Raw genomic sequence first — 20,781 nt, 5'->3', positions numbered from 1 at the left:
AGGTTCAAACAATGATAGTTAAGTACATATATGAGGTACAAATTAAAATGGAAAAGAGAAGTGACGTCCTGATAAAAGCTGTAAGTTCTTAATTGTAAGTAGAGATAATAAATTGTTCATATGAAATATCACATGATGAACTATCATAAAATATACATACATATATATGTGAAATATATTCAGCTTCATAGTTTATGGTCAATGTTGTTATTCATACACATGCAAACACATACACACACACACACACATATATATGACTTTTCTAGGTATCTGTTTTGAAATTACTCAAATACATAAACTATGGAAAAACCAATGGAAATATAAAATATTCCAGATACCATCAGTTTGTTTTCTGCTAGAAGACACACGATGCTCCCCCTGTGAATCTATGGAGTTGACGGTTTCTGTTATTTCACTCAGCATGTCACCTGCCACAAAATGAAAAGAAAGGTCTGTTTTGGATTCCTACTACCCAGAATCAGGACTAATGAAGGATACATGATTGCAAGAGTTTGGCAAAGCAGTAATACAAGTTTGCTCTGCTGTGTCCTAGGATTCCAAGTTGATGTGATTAGATACAGAAATTAAATGTCGAATAACATGAGGAAGGAGATCACAGTTTACAAAGCTTTTATGTGGACCCTGGTGCTGAGATCTTGAGATCCTTTGTCATGGAGCTGCATCTTTTTGAGATGTTTACACAGAGAACAGATTAACAGCAGAAAAGATATTAGCGTCAGAATGAAGGGTGTGAAGTTGGCTAGCGTGGGTACAGCCATGATTGAAAGGTGTATTGCATTCCTCAATTCGATCATCCAAGACAAATACCCTTCTTATTCTTTTGTCCACACACTCTCATCCATGGTAACCAGAGCAAGATTACAAATCAAAAATACCAAGGGCCACAAAAGTATCACCAAACCAACATTTTATTATTATTATTATTATTATTATTATTATTATTATTATTATACTTTAAGTTCTAAGGTACATGTGCACAACGTGCAGGTTTGTTACATATGTATACATGAGCTATGTTTGTGTGCTGCACCCATTAACTCGTCATTTACATTAGGTATATCTCCTAATACTATCCCTCCCTCCTCTCCCCTCCCCACAATAGGCCCCGGTGTGTGATGTTCCCCTTCCTGTGTCCAAGTGATCTCATTGTTCAATTCCCACCTATGAGTAAGAACATGCGGTGTTTGGTTTTCTGTGCTTGTGATAGTTTGCTGAGAATGATGGTTTCCAGCTGCATCCATGCCCCTACAAAGGACACAAACTCATCCTTTTTTATGGCTGCATAGTATTCCATGGTGTATATGTGCCACATTTCTTAATCCAGTCTGACACTGATGGACATTTGGGTTGATTCCAAGTCTTTGCTATTGTGAATAGTGCTGCAATAAACATAGGTGTGCATGTCAAACCAACCTTCTTAATCCTCTTCTTTAGGATTCTAAAAATAAGTTTCTTCTAAAAATAAGTTTAGAGAAATTGTCAATCTTGAAAAATAAAATTTGCTGAGGCTAGTAGCAACCAGATGCTGAAATGATTGCTTATTGTCCAGACATTAGAAGCAACAATTCCTACTTCTAAACTAAATAACGCCAAATTAAACACTGTTGCATACTGATATACTAATATGTCCCAGAATAAACTAATTCTGGAGACCTCCAGAGCAGTGAGAATTTGGTCAGCTAAGGAGATCTTTTTTTGTCTTAACCCACTCAGTGACATTTACTAGAACTGTGATGCTGTTGGCTACATTTCCAAGGACAAACGACACACATACACTCACAACCTTAGGGGATGGAAGGAATTATTTTCTTATAAATCCCCAAATGGAAAACAAGTCCTCCAGGTAGATTACTCATATTCCACTCAGGGTTGTCGGACAATGAGTAATATTTATCAAACATGTTTCTCATGCTTAGGCCTTTGGTAAATTTAGTCTCAAGTCTGTTTTTTGTTTAAATATTAATTATTTAATTAAAATAATCAGTAATTTTGTAAATATTTCTAAGTACCCTACACTTTGTCATAGAATCCTGCAGTATCCTCCCATCACAAGCAGGGTGACTACCTGGAACTTGGACTCTGAATTCACTCATGTAATTTGCTTCAGTCAACAAGAAGTTACTAGACTTTACACAGAGATTTAAGATGGCTTCCATATTAGAGTTTCTTGCTCTTTTCCATTCTCCATGAAGACATCATCTGGCTAGTACACCATTCCCAGAAGAAGAATGAGAAACTAATGGAGTAAGAATGCCACTGCCTTATCTATCCTAAATCAGCCAAACACTAACTAGCTTCAAAATGCAGTATGTGGCCCAACTCCAGTCGCCACAGCCATCCACCAAACCTAGCTTAGAAAAATGAAATCCAAAGACATATGAGACACAAATATCTAAGGCAATTTGGGAGGATTTTCTCTTTTAGAAAAACATGAGCAATATAGATATTCTGCTAAACAAAGACTGTGGGAAATATGTCCACTCTTGTTGTGTCAGAAATTCTGGATCCAAGGGAAAAATAGATGGATAATGTCAAAGTTTTGTTATATGAAGTGGATAATTAAACCTAAAAGAAAAACTTATTGAAAAATCCAGGATTGGCAGTTACCATCATGTCATATTTCCAAAAGTTGCAACAAAAATCAGAACACTTCTACTTAAAATCTTTTAGAGCTATACATGAAAGTATACAAATAGTGGATTTTCCCCTTCAGTATATAATGAGCAGAGTAATAATAATTTTCATGAACGCTTCTCCTCATTAATAATTTTTATATTATAACTAGACTGTGCACTTAGAAATGGGCCAAAACAAAAATGGAAAACATAACAATGTGTCATAAACATTCATGTAACCATTATGTAGGACAAGACATGGACATTGCTAAGAACCTAGGTTTACCTCAATGCCACTTTCTAATCCCCTACAACTTTCTTCACACCTCCTGTGATAAGCAACATCTATAATTTATGATGATCATTTTTAAAAATTTTCTTTATACTTTACCAACTAGGTATGCAACCCTAAATTCAATAGCTTGGTTTGGCCTGCTTTGAACTGTGTAGAGGTGAGATCCTATATGTTCTTATTCATGGCTTCCTGGGCTCAACATTATGTATCTAAAATTTCATCACATAGGTGCATGTACATGTGATTCATTTCTTTTCACTTCTCTATATTTTTCCAATTTATGATTTTACTGTAATTATGTATCCATCCTTATTTGATGTACATATGGGCAGCTTATTTTTTGAGCTAGTAGAATAATGCCACAATGAACATTCTTTCACATACCATTTGCTACAATTCCTTCGCATATATACAGCTGGGTATAGGACTACCAGGTCCTTGATTATCTCACAGTTATAGAAAAGCCCAAAACATGGTTTGACTAAATTTATTCCTGTCACCTTTATCCCCAGTCTGTTTATTGCTATTTGCATATATCTTATCAATTTTACATTTAATCCAACAAGACACTATTCTTTTATACAGTCATGATTTATTTAGAATTACACACTTATTTTTCATTGTCATTAATTTTTATTGCTCATTGCATGTTGAACTTTGTATTTTCAGTAATTTTTGTTGTATCAGAAAAATAGCATTTTCAATTTCTGTTTATGAAGGTCTACTACTCTTTGGAAATGCACAGAAGACATGATTCCTTTGAATTCCTGCTTCCATATTTTCTGTTAAAATCAGGTCAGGTTGTATTTAGAATGCAGTTCTTTTCAACATACTCTATCTTCTACCTCTATCTACTTTTCAGATTTTCTATTGATCTTTGGTACCCTTTATTATTTTTTGTTAATTTGGTTTTAGTTATCATGCCTGAAGTTGGAGATTACAAAAAATATATGGAGGGATACATTTTATCACTTTTGGAAAAATCCTTGCAACATTTCTCTTGCAAAATTTTCTCTCCTCTAATCTGACAGAACTCCAGCAGTACGTTAGGTGTTCTGATGGTAGCATCAATGTGTTACCCTCTGTCCTTGTATTTTCCATCTCTTCCTCTCTATGTTTCATTCTGTGTAGCTATCTTCCAATTCACTAATTCTCTTTTCTACTGCATCTAAATGGTTAACTCTGTCTATTGGATTCTCAATATTCATAATTCATGTTTTCAGTCTTATTGCTTTTGTGTTCAGAATAATCTTTTATTCTCCTTCCACACATCATTTTCCATGGGGAAACTGAAAAAAACTACTCTTACCACCATGTTCTTTTTAAAGTGCTTTTGGTTTTTTGGATTTTTGTTTTCTGTTTCAGTATGTTAGAAACAAAAATGGTAACAATTTTATTCTTTTTCCAACACTTTGGTCAGAGACTAGAATAAAATCTTCATGTTAGAAATTACCTTCAATTTGAAAGAAACTGGAAATGAAGTTGATGTGAGTAGCTTTCTGGAGACAGTAGCTTGTCTTTTGCTGGGTCCTCACCATAAACTGTGCTCACAGGGGAACTCAATGAGCGGCACTGAATCTTAGAATATCATTGCAATAGATAAAATATAGTTCATCAACAACAGCTACATCATTGTATTCCATGAATTAATTTTCACTTTGCTTATGTTGTAGAAACAGTTGCCTGTGCCTTTGAATTCCATCATTATCCAAATGACACAGAGAAGATATGAGGGAGGGCTTACTTCTGTTTGATTTATTTAGGCCTAAAATCCTCTCTTTAGAAATAAGAGCTTGATCATGAAATGGTTTATTTATTTTTCTTATTAAGTGATTTTATTTATACTAAAATCAAAATCCTTTTTATAGTGTTCCTTGGATTAGTTTAATATCATCTATAATTGTTTTCTTAAGCAAAGTATTTTAAACTGCACTATACCTAACTTTCTAAATCTAAAGTATTCAGCTTGACTTGAACTTTGCTGTTTACTAATATAACTTTCCCATAATGACATCTCTTAGAAATTATGTAGATGTTATCCAAATTATGTATGTAAATATTTCAGAAATAAATCATTTACTAAGATACATGTCAATGTAGATGATGATAATAATGATGATGATGTCAGCTAAAAGGGAGAATGTTTCAAAGTACTAGAGATAAGGGTCGTCGGGGAACACTATTATTCTTACTCATGGCTTTACTTTTTTTTTTTTTTTTTTTCAGACGGAGTTTCACTCTTGTCACCCAGGCTGCAGTGAAATGGTGTAATCTCAGCTAACTGCAACCCCTCCTCCCAGGTTCAATTGATTCTCCTGCCTCAGCCTCCCAAGTAGCTGGGATTACAGGTGCCCACCACTACGCTCAGCTAATTTTTATATTTTTAGTAGACAGTGGGTTTCACTATGTTGGCCAGGCTGGTCTAGAACTCTTGACTTCAGGTGATCCACTAGCCTCGACTTCCAAAGCGCTTGGATTACAGGCATGAGCCACAGTGTTTGGCATGATTCTTATATTATTCTCAGAATCAGGGCTAGAAAAATACCCTCACATAGTATTTCATCAAGAAAAACATAAAACCAACATATATCTAATGATTTACTTGAGACTCACATTCTAAAAATTATGGCAAAAGTGACCTCTAACGAAGAATACTCTCTTTTTGGCTGTTTAATTTTTTTCCACTTTCATATGAACTTAAACAAATACTCTGTGCACTTATAGAGTGTATAAGCTGCATTTCATCTTTTAATAGCATCGTTACCAAGTTAAATTCTCTTGACTGCTTATTTACCTTCTCAGCTACAGTCGCAAAATCTGGGTGATTTTATTATAGCAGTCAAAGTAGTTACACTAAATATGTTTTATGCCTTAACAAAATTATCTTTCTACTAATTTTTCTCTAATATTCAAAAAATTTGTAGTATCAAAATATTTTTCCTCACACATGTGTACATATGCATGGTGTTATAATCTTTGAATGGTAAAAATATGTGTAGAATTATTTCATTTAGGGATAAATTTAGAAAAATTGTCCTGTATATCTAATGTCTGTATTACTATAATTTATTGGAAATTCACTAATTTCTGCCATATTGAAATGTTGTTATCATAAATAATTAAATAGGAAATAAGAAAAAAAGGTGTCTGGTAAAATACAGATGCTCAAAATCTGATGTTTCCAACTAAAAGTAACATTAAGAGTGTGGACGTAGACTTCCTGCTTATCTCTTTCTTTTTAAATTAATTTTTTTAAAATTTATTTATTATTATTATACTTTAAGTTGTAGGGTACATGTGCATAATGTGCAGGTTTGTTACATATGTATACTTGTGCCATGTTGGTGTGCTGCACCCATCAACTCGTCATTTACATCAGGTATAACTCCCAATGCAATCCCTCCCCCCTCCCCCCTCCCCATGATAGGCCCCTGTGTGTGATGTTCCCCTTCCTGAGTCCAAGTGATCTCATTGTTCAGTTCCCACCTATGAGTGAGAACATGCGGTGTTTGGTTTTCTGTTCTTGTGATAGTTTGCTAAGAATGATGGTTTCCAGCTGCATCCATGCCCCTACAAAGGACACAAACTCATCCTTTTTTATGGCTGCATAGTATTCCATGGTGTATATGTGCCACATTTTCTTAATCCAATCTGTCACTGATGGACATTTGGGTTGATTCCAAGTCTTTGCTATTGTGAATAGTGCAGCAATAAACATACGTGTGCATGTGTCTTTATAGCAGCATAATTTATAATCCTTTGGGTATATACCCAGTAATGGGATGGCTGGGTCATATGGTACATCTAGTTCTAGATCCTTGAGGAATCGCCATACTGTTTTCCATAATGGTTGAACTAGTTTGCAATCCCACCAACAGTGTAAAAGTGTTCCTATTTCTCCACATCCTCTCCAGCACCTGTTGTTTCCTGACTTTTTAATGATCGCCATTCTAACTGGTGTGAGATGGTATCTCATTGTGGTTTTGATTTGCATTTCTCTGATGGCCAGTGATGATGAGCATTTTTTCATGTGTCTGTTGGCTGTATGAATGTCTTCTTTTGAGAAATGTCTGTTCATATCCTTTGCCCACTTTTTGATGGGGTTGTTTGTTTTTTTCTTGTAAATTTGTTTGAGTTCTTTGTAGGTTCTGGATATTAGCCCTTTGTCAGATGAGTAGATTGCAAAAATTTTCTCCCATTCTGTAGGTTGCCTGTTCACTCTGATGGTAGTTTCTTTTGCTGTGCAGAAGCTCTTTAGTTTAATGAGATCCCATTTGTCAATTTTGGCTTTTGCTGCCGTTGCTTTTGGTGTTTTAGACATGAAGTCTTTGCCCATGCCTATGTCCTGAATGGTACTACCTAGGTTTTCCTCTAGGATTTTTATGGTATTAGGTCTAACATTTAAGTCTCTAATCCATCTTGAATTAATTTTTGTATAAGGAGTAAGGAAAGGATCCAGTTTCAGCTTTCTACTTATGGCTAGCCAATTTTCCCAGCACCATTTATGAAATAGGGAATCCTTTCCCCATTTCTTGTTTCTCTCAGGTTTGTCAAAGATCAGATGGCTGTAGATGTGTGGTATTATTTCTGAGGACTCTGTTCTGTTCCATTGGTCTATATCTCTGTTTTGGTACCAGTACCATGCTGTTTTGGTTACTGTAGCCTTGTAGTAGAGTTTGAAGTCAGGTAGCGTGATGCCTCCAGCTTTGTTCTTTTGACTTAGGATTGTCTTGGAGATGCGGGCTCTTTTTTGGTTCCATATGAACTTTAAAGCAGTTTTTTCCAATTCTGTGAAGAAAGTCATTGGTAGCTTGATGGGGATGGCATTGAATCTATAAATTACCTTGGGCAGTATGGCCATTTTCACGATATTGATTCTTCCTATCCATGAGCATGGTATGTTCTTCCATTTGTTTGTGTCCTCTTTGATTTCACTGAGCAGTGGTTTGTAGTTCTCCTTGAAGAGGTCCTTTACATCCCTTGTAAGTTGGATTCCTAGGTATTTTATTCTCTTTGAAGCAATTGTGAATGGAAGTTCATTCCTGATTTGGCTCTCTGTTTGTCTGTTACTGATGTATAAGAATGCTTGTGATTTTTGCACATTAATTTTGTATCCTGAGACTTTGCTGAAGTTGCTTATCAGCTTAAGGAGATTTTGGGCTGAGACAATGGGGTTTTCTAAATATACAATCATGTCATCTGCAAACAGGGACAGTTTGACTTCTTCTTTTCCTAACTGAATACCCTTGATTTCTTTCTCTTGCCTAATTGCCCTAGCCAGAACTTCCAGCACTATGTTGAATAGGAGTGATGAGAGAGGGCATCCCTGTCTTGTGCCAGTTTTCAAAGGGAATTTTTCCAGTTTTTGCCCATTCAGTATGATATTGGCTGTGGGTTTGTCATAAATAGCTCTTATTATTTTGAGGTACGTTCCATCAATACCGAATTTATTGAGCGTTTTTAGCATGAAGGGCTGTTGAATTTTGTCAAAAGCCTTTTCTGCATCTATTGAGATAATCATGTGGTTCTTGTCTTTGGTTCTGTTTATATGGTGGATTATGTTGATTGATTTGCGAATGTTGAACCAGCCTTGCATCCCAGGGATGAAGCCCACTTGATCATGGTGGATAAGCTTTTTGATGTGTTGCTGAATCCGGTTTGCCAGTATTTTATTGAGGATTTTTGCATCGATGTTCATCAGGGATATTGGTCTAAAATTCTCTTTTTTTGTTGTGTCTCTACCAGGCTTTGGTATCAGGATGATGTTGGCCTCATAAAATGAGTTAGGGAGGATTCCCTCTTTTTCTATTGATTGGAATAGTTTCAGAAGGAATGGTACCAACTCCTCCTTGTACCTCTGGTAGAATTCAGCTGTGAATCCATCTGGTCCTGGACTTTTTTTGGTTGGTAGGCTATTAATTATTGCCTCAATTTCAGAGCCTACTATTGCTCTATTCAGGGATTCAACTTCTTCCTGGTTTAGTCTTGGAAGAGTGTAAGTGTCCAGGAAATTATCCATTTCTTCTAGATTTTCCAGTTTATTTGCGTAGAGGTGTTTATAGTATTCTCTGTTGGTAGTTTGTATTTCTGTGGGGTCGGTGGTGATATCCCCTTTATCATTTTTAATTGCGTCGATTTGATTCTTCTCTCTTTTCTTCTTTATTAGTCTTGCTAGTGGTCTGTCAATTTTGTTGATCTTTTCAAAAAACCAACTCCTGGATTCATTGACTTTTTGGAGGGTTTTTTGTGTCTCTATCTCCTTCAGTTCTGCTCTGATCTTAGTTATTTCTTGCTTTCTGCTAGCTTTCGAATGTGTTTGCTCTTGCTTCTCTAGTTCTTTTAATTGCAATGTTAGAGTGTCAATTTTAGATCTTTCCTGCTTTCTCTTGTGGGCATTTAGTGCTATAAATTTCCCTCTACACACTGCTTTAAATGTGTCCCAGAGATTCTGGTATGTTGTATCTTTGTTCTCATTGGTTTCAAAGAACATCTTTATTTCTGCCTTCATTTCGTTATGTACCCAGTAGTCATTCAGGAGCAGGTTGTTCAGTTTCCATGTGGTTGAGCGGTTTTGATTGAGTTTCTTAGTCCTGAGTTCTAGTTTGATTGCACTGTGGTCTGAGAGACAGTTTGTTATAATTTCTGTTCTTGTACACTTGCTGAGGAGTGCTTTACTTCCAATTACATGGTCGATTTTGGAGTAAGTACGATGTGGTGCTGAGAAGAATGTATATTCTGTTGATTTGGGGTGGAGAGTTCTATAGATGTCTATTAGGTCTGCTTGCTGCAGAGATGAGTTCAATTCCTGGATATCCTTGTTAACTTTCTGTCTCGTTGATCTGTCTAATGTTGACAGTGGAGTGTTGAAGTCTCCCATTATTATTGTATGGGAGTCTAAGTCTCTTTGTAAGTCTCTAAGGACTTGCTTTATGAATCTGGGTGCTCCTGTATTGGGTGCATATATATTTAGGATAGTTAGCTCTTCCTGTTGAATTGATCCCTTTACCATTATGTAATGGCCTTCTTTGTCTCTTTTGATCTTTGATGGTTTAAAGTCTGTTTTATCAGAGACTAGTATTGCAACCCCCGCTTTTTTTTGTTCTCCATTTGCTTGGTAAATCTTCCTCCATCCCTTTATTTTGAGCCTATGTATGTCTCTGCGTGTGAGATGGGTCTCCTGAATACAGCAGACTGATGGGTCTTGACTCTTTATCCAGTTTGCCAGTCTGTGTCTTTTAATTGGAGCATTTAGTCCATTTACATTTAAGGTTAAGATTGTTATGTGTGAACTTGATCCTGCCATTATGATATTAACTGGTTATTTTGCTCGTTAGTTGATGCAGTTTCTTCCTAGCCTCGATGGTCTTTACATTTTGGCATGTTTTTGCAATGGCTGGTACCGGTTGTTCCTTTCCATGTTTAGTGCTTCCTTCAGGGTCTCTTGTAAGGCAGGCCTAGTGGTGACAAAATCTCTAAGTATTTGCTTATCTGTAAAGGATTTTATTTCTCCTTCACTTATGAAACTTAGTTTGGCTGGATATGAAATTCTGGGTTTAAAATTCTTTTCTTTAAGAATGTTGAATATTGGCCCCCACTCTCTTCTGGCTTGTAGAGTTTCTGCCGAGAGATCTGCTGTTAGTCTGATGGGCTTCCCTTTGTGGGTAACCCGACCTTTCTCTCTGGCTGCCCTTAAGATTTTTTCCTTCATTTCAACTTTGAATCTGGCAATTATGTGTCTTGGAGTTGCTCTTCTCGAGGAGTATCTTTGTGGCGTTCTCTGTATTTCCTGGATTTGAATGTTGGCCTGCCCTACTAGGTTGGGGAAGTTCTCCTGGATGATATCCTGAAGAGTGTTTTCCAAGTTGGTTCCATTTTCCCCCTCACTTTCAGGCACCCCAATCAGACGTAGATTTGGTCTTTTTACATAATCCCATACTTCTTGCAGGCTTTGTTCATTTCTTTTTCTTCTTTTTTCTTTTGGTTTCTCTTCTCACTTCATTTCATTCATTTGATCCTCAATCGCAGATAGTCTTTCTTCCAGTTGATCGAGTCGGTTACTGAAGCTTGTGCATTTGTCACGTATTTCTCGTGTCATGGTTTTCATCTCTTTCATTTCGTTTATGACCTTCTCTGCATTAATTACTCTAGCCATCAATTCTTCCACTTTTTTTTCAAGATTTTTAGTTTCTTTGCGCTGGGTACGTAATTCCTCCTTTAGCTCTGAGAAATTTGATGGACTGAAGCCTTCTTCTCTCATCTCGTCAAAGTCATTCTCTGTCCAGCTTTGATCCGTTGCTGGCGATGAGCTGCGCTCCTTTGCCGGGGGAGATGCGCTCTTATTTTTTGAATTTCCAGCTTTTCTGCCCTGCTTTTTCCCCATCTTTGTGGTTTTATCTGCCTCTGGTCTTGATGATGGTGATGTACTGATGGGGTTTTGGTGTAGGTGTCCTTCCTGTTTGATAGTTTTCCTTCTAACGGTCAGGACCCTCAGCTGTAGGTCTGTTGGAGATTGCTTGAGGTCCACTCCAGACCCTGTTTGCCTGGGTATCAGCAGCAGAGGCTGCAGAAGATAGAATATTTCTGAACAGCGAGTGTACCTGTCTGATTCTTGCTTTGGAAGCTTCCTCTCAGGGGTGTACTCCACCCTGTGAGGTGTGGGGTGTCAGACTGCCCCTAGTGGGGGATGTCTCCCAGTTAGGCTACTCAGGGGTCAGGGACCCACTTGAGCAGGGAGTCTGTCCCTTCTCAGATCTCAACCTCCGTGTTGGGAGATCCACTGCTCTCTTCAAAGCTGTCAGACAGAGTCCTTTGCGTCTGCAGAGGTTTCAGCTGTGTTTGTTATTGCACTGTCCCCAGAGGTGGAGTCTACAGAGACAGGCAGGTTTCCTTGAGCTGCTGTGAGCTCCACCCAGTTCGAGCTTCCCAGCAGCTTTGTTTACCTACTTAAGCCTCAGCAATGGCGGGCGCCCCTCCCCCAGCCTCGCTGCTGCCTTGCCGGTAGATCACAGACTGCTGTGCTAGCAATGAGGGAGGCTCCGTGGGTGTGGGACCCTCCCGGCCAGGTGTGGGATATGATCTCCTGGTGTGCCTGTTTGCTTAAAGCGCAGTATTGGGGTGGGAGTTACCCGATTTTCCAGGTGTTGTGTGTCTCAGTTCCCCTGGCTAGGAAAAGGGATTCCCTTCCCCCTTGCGCTTCCCAGGTGAGGCAATGCCTCGCCCTGCTTCAGCTCTCGCTGGTCGGGCTGCAGCAGCTGACCAGCACCGATCGTCCGGCACTCCCCAGTGAGATGAACCCAGTACCTCAGTTGAAAATGCAGAAATCACCGGTCTTCTGTGTCGCTCGCGCTGGGAGTTGGAGACTGGAGCTGTTCCTATTCGGCCATCTTGCTCCTTAAATTAATTTAAAGTAAAGTTTAAAATTCTATCTTGGATTTCTTACTATCATAATGCTCTATTCTTCTTTATTCAGCAAAAACTCTAATTGCAATGTCTATAAGAATATGTTTTTTCAGCCTATTTTGTATGCAGTCACTTATTATATGTTTCTACTTTTTAAGTATTTTCATTAATGTGTAACATATATATAAAGTAATAAAACCTAAATGTACAGTAAAGAAAAAAATATAGCATTAAGAGTCATGTTACCACATCTTTGTCATAAAGTATAATTTGCCAGCGATCCAGACACTCCCCATATGGGCCTGCCTGTTGATATCATTTCCCTTTTATTTCCTCCATCCCTACTATCCCAATTGTTATGATAGTCACTCAAATGTCTCACTTTAGAATTTTGACAACAAGGTAATAAATTGCAATTCATTAAAAATATATTTTTGTATACTTTATATAAATGGAATTATACTGAATCTTTTTTCCATCTTAGTATCTCTCATATCTATGTAGTTCAACTTTGTTCAATTTCCTTGTTATTTATCTTCTTTGTAAACATGTCTCTCTAATTGGTTCATTTTGATTGTTTTATAGTATTCTATTGTATAAGTGTGCTAATTTATTCATACATTTTATCACTGATGGAAATGTAAGAGACTTCTCAACTTTAGCTACTAAAACTCAGTGATATGCATGCGTGTTCGTGTGTATTCTGGTAAGAGCGCAAATACTGGGTCTTCGAATGTGATCCATCATCTTAATCAGATATTGCCATACTCAAAGTAATTGCACTGACTTACAATCCTGGGAGCAGTGTATGAAAATTCCCATTACTTCATATGCTTTCCAAAATAAGTAACATCAGACTCGTTTTTACACCTTTATATTTATAGAAAATATTAAACCTAACATTTTATCAGCCTTTTTCTATTATAATTTAAAACGTATCATTTATTTAAAAATTGTAACTCTTTTTAAATTCTATGACTATTTCATGCACATTTATTAATAATGAATTATATATTTGTTCATATTCCTTTATTAGTTTTTCTAATATTTTTTCTTAAAGTTTTAAATACTCTTTTGTTATGAACAAATGTAATTATACTAGACATATTTCTTTTAACCAAACATTGTGTCAAAGTACTTTGAGAAAATATGATTCATTAGCAGCATCTTGAAAGGCAAATTTCAGCATTAACAACTCCTTAAAAGGACTCAAAGAAAAAGAAATGTTGAAATATAAAAATAGTCTATAAGTGTAATGAAGTTGCCCACGGGAAAATACAAATTCTACCATTGCTGCTATAGGAAAAAAAAAAAAAAAAAAGTACTAATAAAGATACCATGTCCAAATTTTTTTAAGGCAGGCCTAATATCAATGGACAAGATTCCGTTTAAGGTCCTGACCTTAATTTTTATGTGCACCTGATTTCTGGTTGTGCAGTAATGTTCTTGTTCCTTTTATGTTCTCTGACTGGCTGGGCACAGTGGCTCATGCCTGTCATCCCAGCAGTTTGGGAGACTGAGGCGGGTGGATCACGAGGTCAGGAGATCCAGACCATCTTGGTTAACGCGATGAAACCCTCTCTACCAAAAATACAAATAAATTAGCCAGGCATGGTGGCAGGCCCCTGTAGTCCCAGCTACTGGAGACTGAGGCAGGAGAATGGTGTGAACCCAGGAGGCGGAGCTTGCAGTGAGCTGAGAAGAAAGAAAAAAAATTTTCTGACTAATGTCAAAATGGAAAGCACTGGGGCATGCTATTGAATGAGTTCCAGGCTGTCTTAATGGAAAACATGATAATTTCCAACACAGTTCAAATTAACTCCTATTCAAATAATATGCCCTTGTTATAAGATAAAATGTTTCATACTGATGCTGAAATGAAAGCTGAATTCTCATTTGCTAGCATGTAAATCAGATCGTATTCTTATTCATCATTTTGTAATTTTTTCCTTGTTTAAACTCTCCACAATTTGTATTCACAACAGCAGTTGTTAAGGAAATTTTCTATTCTAATACATAAATCGTACATCAGATGCCTACACTGTTATATGTAGCTTGGTCAAAACTAGAATCATGACCACTGTTGATTCATTTTTTCAATGCCAGATTTAGTGAATCCCAACTTTTCCTACCAAAAGCATACAAAGTTTTCTTGGGAAGCCCAGAAAGGCCAATATTCCTTAAAATCTGGTTGTTGTTAACTAATAATGTTGTATAACTTATTGTTAACATGCTCATTAACACAAACACGTACACACACACACACACGTACATACCACTCATGGTTGGGAAAAATTACTGTCCTATAATTACTAAAATGAAAAAATAATTTTCTTACTCGGGCTTTTCAGTGCATTTTCAATGTTTATCAAACTTAATCTCTCATACTTACGCCTTTGACTAAGTTATTCTCTTGAGCCTAATACTTCAATATTAGTTATTTAATTACAATACTCAGCAATTTTATAACTATTCCTTGGGCACTTAAAAATGTTTTCCACTGAAGAGTCCACACTTCTCTGTGTATAAATATTCAGTTTTATTTTCCTCCATATAATTTATTTTTGATTACTTAATGGTTTAAGATGAATAAATGTTAAAATCAGTCTCCCATCTTGGATTTTCTTTCTTTTCAGTTTTTATAGTATAATGGTTTCTAAGAGGGGATCTTGGAGTCACACTGCCAGGACAGGAAACCAGATTCCTGGCTTGGTAAACCTATGATCTGAGACTCCATTTTACAACTACTCCCTGCCTCAGTACACTCACCTATGAAAAGCAGATGATAGGCGGGTGGAGTGGCTCAGGCCTGTGACCCCAGCACTTTGGAAGGTCGAGGCAGGTGGATCACATGAGGTCAGGAGTTTGAAACCAGCATGGCCAAAACAATGAAACCCTGTATGCACTAGAAATGCAAAAATTAGCCAGGTGTGGTGGTGCACACCTATAATCCCAGCTACTCAGGTGGCTGTACCAGGAGAATCACTGGAACCCAGGAGGTGAAGGTTGTAGGTAGTCGAAATCACATCACTGCTCTCCAGCCTGGGAGACAGAGCAAGACTCCATCTCAAAAAACAAACAACAACAAAAAAAGATGATAATAAAACCGTCTTTGGTTAGTTTTCTTAGGAGTTAATATACTATTCGTATAACTACTTTCCATTTTACCTGTTTGCTCTAGGCAGGAACCAAAGATTGTTAATTATTGATTTCATCCTGTTTTACTTGATATTTAAGACACCAGTGAGAACTTACACTTCTTTTTTCTTCTTCTTCTGAGTCAGAATCTCCCTCTGTTACCCAAGCTGGAGTACAGTGGCAGGATCATAGTCCACTGCAGCCTTGAGTGCCTGGGCGGAAGCAATCCTCCTGCCTCAGCTTCCCAAGTATTTGGAACTGTAGGCATGCACCACCATGCCAGCTAATTTTTTAAAAAAAATTTTTGTGGAGATGTAGTTTCCATATGCAGCACAGGGAACTCCTGCTCTCAAATGATCCTCCCACCTTGGCCTCCCAAAGAACTAGTACTACAGGCAGGAGCCATCACATCCAGCTTGCAGTGGGAGTGCTTGAAGGTCAGATGCTACCTAGAGCTTCGGCTCATGTCCATCCCAAGGTGGATGTAATCAGTTTGTAGTTATTACCTCTTCCTGAATGTGTAATTGAAGTGGATATCTAAGGCAGCTAGCAGAGCTGTCACATTCTTCCTGAACTATAGAGTAAGGGACGTTATTATAGCGGGACCAACAGGAAGCCTCTGAAATTCTCCACTACTGGCAACACAATATATAGAATATAATAACTACATTCCCTAAGGAATGGAATTGGTCACTGCCATGACAAAACACTTGCAAGTTACAGGGGAGTAGTCTCTTTATATCACTATTCACTTAACCTATCTGGCCTCTACCAAAACTAGATGGATTATAAAATACATGCAGATTACCATAAACTTAAAACAACACTCACAAATGCTTTCCAGGATATGCTATCTTCACTGAGCAGAGCTTAGCTTTTGGTACTTTTTACGGGGCTCGTGATGTGGTGAAAGTTTCTTAATCTATACCTAGTGAGATGGAAAATCAAAACAATTTGCCTTGTATTAAGAATAATAGCACTGCTTCACTGTTTTATGTCAGAGTTCTGTCCTTCTGTTCTCAGTTTAATTTACAATTTTTAAAACATCGACCTAATTTAATATATTAATAATATTAAGACTGGGCCCTGCGGCACATGATTGTAATCCAAGCACTTCTGGAGTCCGACATGGGCGGATCACTTGAGGCCAGGAGTTTGAGACCAGCATGGGAAACATGGTGAAATCCTAACCCTCCAGAAAATACAAAAATTAGCCAGGTGTGGTGGTGTTCCCCTGCAGTCCCAGCTGCTAGCAATGTAAAGGTGGGAGAATCACCGGAGCCAGAAGGTTGAAGCTGTAATGAGCTTTGATCTTTCCACTGCACTCCAGCCTCAAGGACAGAATGATACCCTGTTCAAATTAATGACAATAATAATAGTATATTAGTTGGTACAATAATGAGGAAATGACAAGTTTCTTAAATACAATAAAGTACCCTAATGTTGAATGGAAGGAAAATACCAAAAGAAAATAAATAAACCTGAGAAGATTCAGGGACCTACAACATAGGTGATGTTTTAAAGCAGTCAGTGTCCCTAGACCACATGTCAAAGCAATCTTTTTTTTAAAGTAAATGGCATGTTGCCGTCTTCATATATTTCCTATCACTACAAAAGAGACACAATGTTTTGGGGGTCTACTGGGATTTTGGAGCCAACATATTCCACATTTGAAAATATTGCTCTGACTCATTAATGAAGTTTCCAAAGGCTACTGGTCTCAAGTGGAACGCAGAACAAAAGAGGGCTCTACAGAAGTTAATAGGCTCTGGTCCAAGCTGCTCTGGCTACTGTGCTAGATGATCCAGCAGAATTCAAAGCTGCTAGAGGCATACACAGTTGGCATTATAGGACTCTATGCATGTCACTGAGAAGCCTGTAGGATAGGGGAGAGCAAATCCCTATGGAATTAGTGCAAGACCATTCCATCTTCAGCAGAGGAGTATCCTCTGAAAAACAAAACAGCAAGTGCAGAACATTAATTAAAGCATAGAGTCCCTGTAAGCACAAGCCCCTATAAGCACAAAACCCGTACAACTCTGTACAAGTCATATGCTCATAAAGCAGCCATGATTGGAGAGCATGAGCACGTCTGAGTGGCGCAAGGAGGGGCGGTATTGCGTACAAACATGTGATGTCTCAGATTTCCTTCAGTATGTCCTACTCCCCTGGCCAGCACCTTGCCTGATCCAGATCATCTTTCCATTTGGGACTTGAATGTATCACCACACTGTGGGCATGAGGTGTGATTTTCATAACCTCCACCAAGAAACAATTGATGTAAGGCAGAACAGCAGAGCACCTCCCTGTGAAGTAGCTGGTTACTAACCCAATTTTTTGAAATGAAATGCCATTTTTGTTTATATAATAATCAACTAGAAAATATCATAATACAAATATATAATTGGCAATAAAAAATACATATGTGAATAGACCGAAGCCTTGTATATGCTTTTTTAATAATATTGTAATAGGTGCCATCTAATTTTCATGTTCTACCTTGCCTCCAATTCAGACACCTGATACAGCTGCATCAAGATTATATTATTGTGATATTTCCCCTAAAATTCTGGAATAGCCAAACTTTACTTTGAGGAAAGATTCTAATTGGATAAGCCTGTAACCTCAACCTAAGACCAGAACAGCGGAATTCACACAACTGCAGATTTTGTGATGAGTTTTCTTTTCATTGGTTTACCACATTAACTTATCCACTTTATCCTCCCATTTATTTGTTCATGAAAATATCATTTTTGACCATCTATTCTTGGTGCTGGGTTCTAGTTCCTGGGAGTCAACAGAAAGCAAGACAGACATGATCTCTCATTTTACGGTTCATACAGGGAACTGAGGAAGATATGTGATTAAAAAATACATAAATCAGGTGTTGGGATGATTTCTTAAGGTTTAAATAACATTGTTAAAATTTCATAACACCAAGAATTAATACAGTCAGGTAGAATTTAGCTGTGAACAAGACTCTGCATTTCTTTCTTATAATAGTACTTTCTATTAATGAATATGTCAAAACACTTTCATCATTGACAACAAAAGTACAACTTAAAGGCACATCCCATAATTAATACATAGATTTCATAGATACTATTTTAACATTTACAAAAAGTTTCACTGAATTATTTTCCGTAATTTCTATAGTTTTTTCATGGATTTTTTTTTTTTTTTATAGAAAAGAGAAAATTTGAGTTCTCTTATGTGAAGTTTAGAAGGAATTTTATAAATGGAAGATAAGGATATAATTAGCAATTCAGGGGCTTAGAAGTGCTTTAGAAAAAATAGTAAAATAGTTTACATCACATCTCGACTTCAAAAACATCTTTTCTTCAATTCAAAAGCTGAACGAAATGAGGTTTCTAACTGCATATGGAAACCTATAATAGCAATCAAGATAATGACCATGATTTTTAATCCCTTTATTATCAAAGAGATTTTTATCTAAGCTGTTCGCATACTTGTATGACATCTAATATTCCTCAGTACAGCTTATGGTAGATATAGACGAAATTTACTCTACATATGCTTGTACTCGAATTTTATTGGGTGCGTTGTTTTCTTATAATAATTCTGTTTGCTTTTTACTAAACATAAAATAGGAATTCATAATGGACTAAAACCCCGAGGAGACATCCTCATTATTGATTTAGAATTGAATGGCATTACCATTCAATAAGTTAGAGGTTCAAAAAATGAATTCTAAGCACACTGTGGTATATTTTTGTGGCTCAAATAACAATAGAAAACAGCAACATTTTTCCCGAGATAAGCTGTTAGTTCTTAACAATTAAAATCAGACATAAATTCTACAAATGAAACATAAAATACATGCATGAAATAAACATGACTTCATAATTCTAAAGATTTTTTTATCATATTTTGTATACTTTGGCAGTTTGTGTGAAAAAAACAAAAAAGAGTATGTTATTGTCAATGTTCTTAAGTTTTTCACACATGCATAAACACAGTCACACATATATATACACTTTTTTAGACTAACTTTAGGTAAAAGACTTTTCTAGGTATAGGTTTGGAAATTACTCATACACATACATTACAGAAAACACAGTAAGAAATATAAAAATGTTCCATACACCACCAGTTTGTTTTCTGCTAGAAGACACACAATGCCCCTCTCCTGAATCTATGGAGATGAAGGCTTCTGTCCTTTCACCCAGTACCTCACATTCCACAAAACTGAAAGAAAAGTCTGCTTTAGCTTCTTGTTTCCCCAAATCAGGATGAATGGGTGGGCTGAAGGATAGCTGAATGTAATAGCTTGGCAGAACATGAAGACAGGGTTATTATCCAGAGTCTGAAAACTCCAAACTGATATGGTTACGAACACAAAGTAAATGGCACATAGCAAGAGGAAGGAAATCACAGTTTGCAAAGCTTTTATGTGGACCTTGGCATTGGGATCTTGAGATCCTCTACCATGAAGCTGCATCTTCTTGAGATGTTTACACAGAGAACAGATTAACAGCAGAAAAGATATCAGAGTCAGAGTAAAGGGTACTAAGTTTGCTACCATGGTTATAGCCGTATCTGAAAGGAACATTGTCCTCCTCAATTTGATCTTCCAAGTCATGTTTCGTTCATATTCTTTTGTCCGTACAATCTCATTCACATTTATCACAAAAAGATGACAAGGCAAAAATAGCAAAGGCCCCAACAGCATCACCAGAATGACACTCTTAACTCTCCTCTTTAAGTGAAGAAATATAAGGCTGGAGAAATTGGCAATCTTAAGCAAATAAAATATGCCGAGGCTAGTAGCAAGCCAGTTGCTCAAATGGCTGGTTACTGCCCAGACAATATAAGTGGTAATTCTTACCTCTACACGATAAAAAGCTGGATTCAACACAATTGAATACCAATGTAATAATAACACCCAGAGCAAACCAATTCTGGAGACTGCCAGAGCAGTGAGAATTTGGTCAGCAAAGGAGATCTTTTGTCTCTTGACCCACTCAGTGGAATTTACCAATGCTATGAAGCCATTAGCAAAATTTCCAATAATAAATGTAACCACTACTAGAATGGAACAAATGATGGGTAGAAAAGTTATCATGTCCCAACAGACAAAAAGAAATTTTAAAAATGCTGGTGTTGTGTCCAGAGTTGGTTCCTGCAGGTGGGTTCGTGATCTCGCTGAGAGCTGCGGACCTTCGCAGAGAGTGTTACAGCTCTTAAAGACGGCAGAGACCCAAAGAGTGAGCAGTAGCAAGGTTTATCATGAAGAGCAAAAAGACAAATCTTCCACAGCACGGGAGGGGACCTGAGGGAGCTGTTGCTGCC

At 37.2% G+C, this 20,781-nt stretch overlaps 1 protein-coding gene and 1 pseudogene across 1 annotated transcript; both read right to left on the bottom strand.

The window, feature by feature from the left end:
• Positions 1-416: 416 nt before the first annotated feature.
• On the bottom strand, positions 417-17,724 carry LOC105465919 (taste receptor type 2 member 19-like; annotated as a pseudogene).
• Positions 17,725-19,624: 1,900 nt separating this feature from the next.
• Positions 19,625-20,636, bottom strand: LOC105465909 (taste receptor type 2 member 45). Its single transcript, XM_011714558.2, has one exon. It carries the CDS (start codon positions 20,552-20,554, stop codon positions 19,625-19,627), a length of 930 nt encoding a protein of 309 aa, XP_011712860.2. The 5' UTR covers positions 20,555-20,636.
• Positions 20,637-20,781: the final 145 nt, after the last annotated feature.

Source organism: Macaca nemestrina, chromosome 10 (genome assembly GCF_043159975.1).
Source record: "Macaca nemestrina isolate mMacNem1 chromosome 10, mMacNem.hap1, whole genome shotgun sequence".
Taxonomy (NCBI): Eukaryota; Metazoa; Chordata; class Mammalia; order Primates; family Cercopithecidae; genus Macaca; species Macaca nemestrina.
The sequence above is the reverse complement of the archived record's forward strand: the minus strand, read 5'-3'. Positions and strand labels throughout refer to the sequence as shown.

Coding starts and splice junctions, on each gene's coding strand:
- LOC105465909 (XM_011714558.2), bottom strand. CDS start 20,554: ATGATAACTTTTCTACCCATCATTTGTTCCATTCTAGTAGTGGTTACA.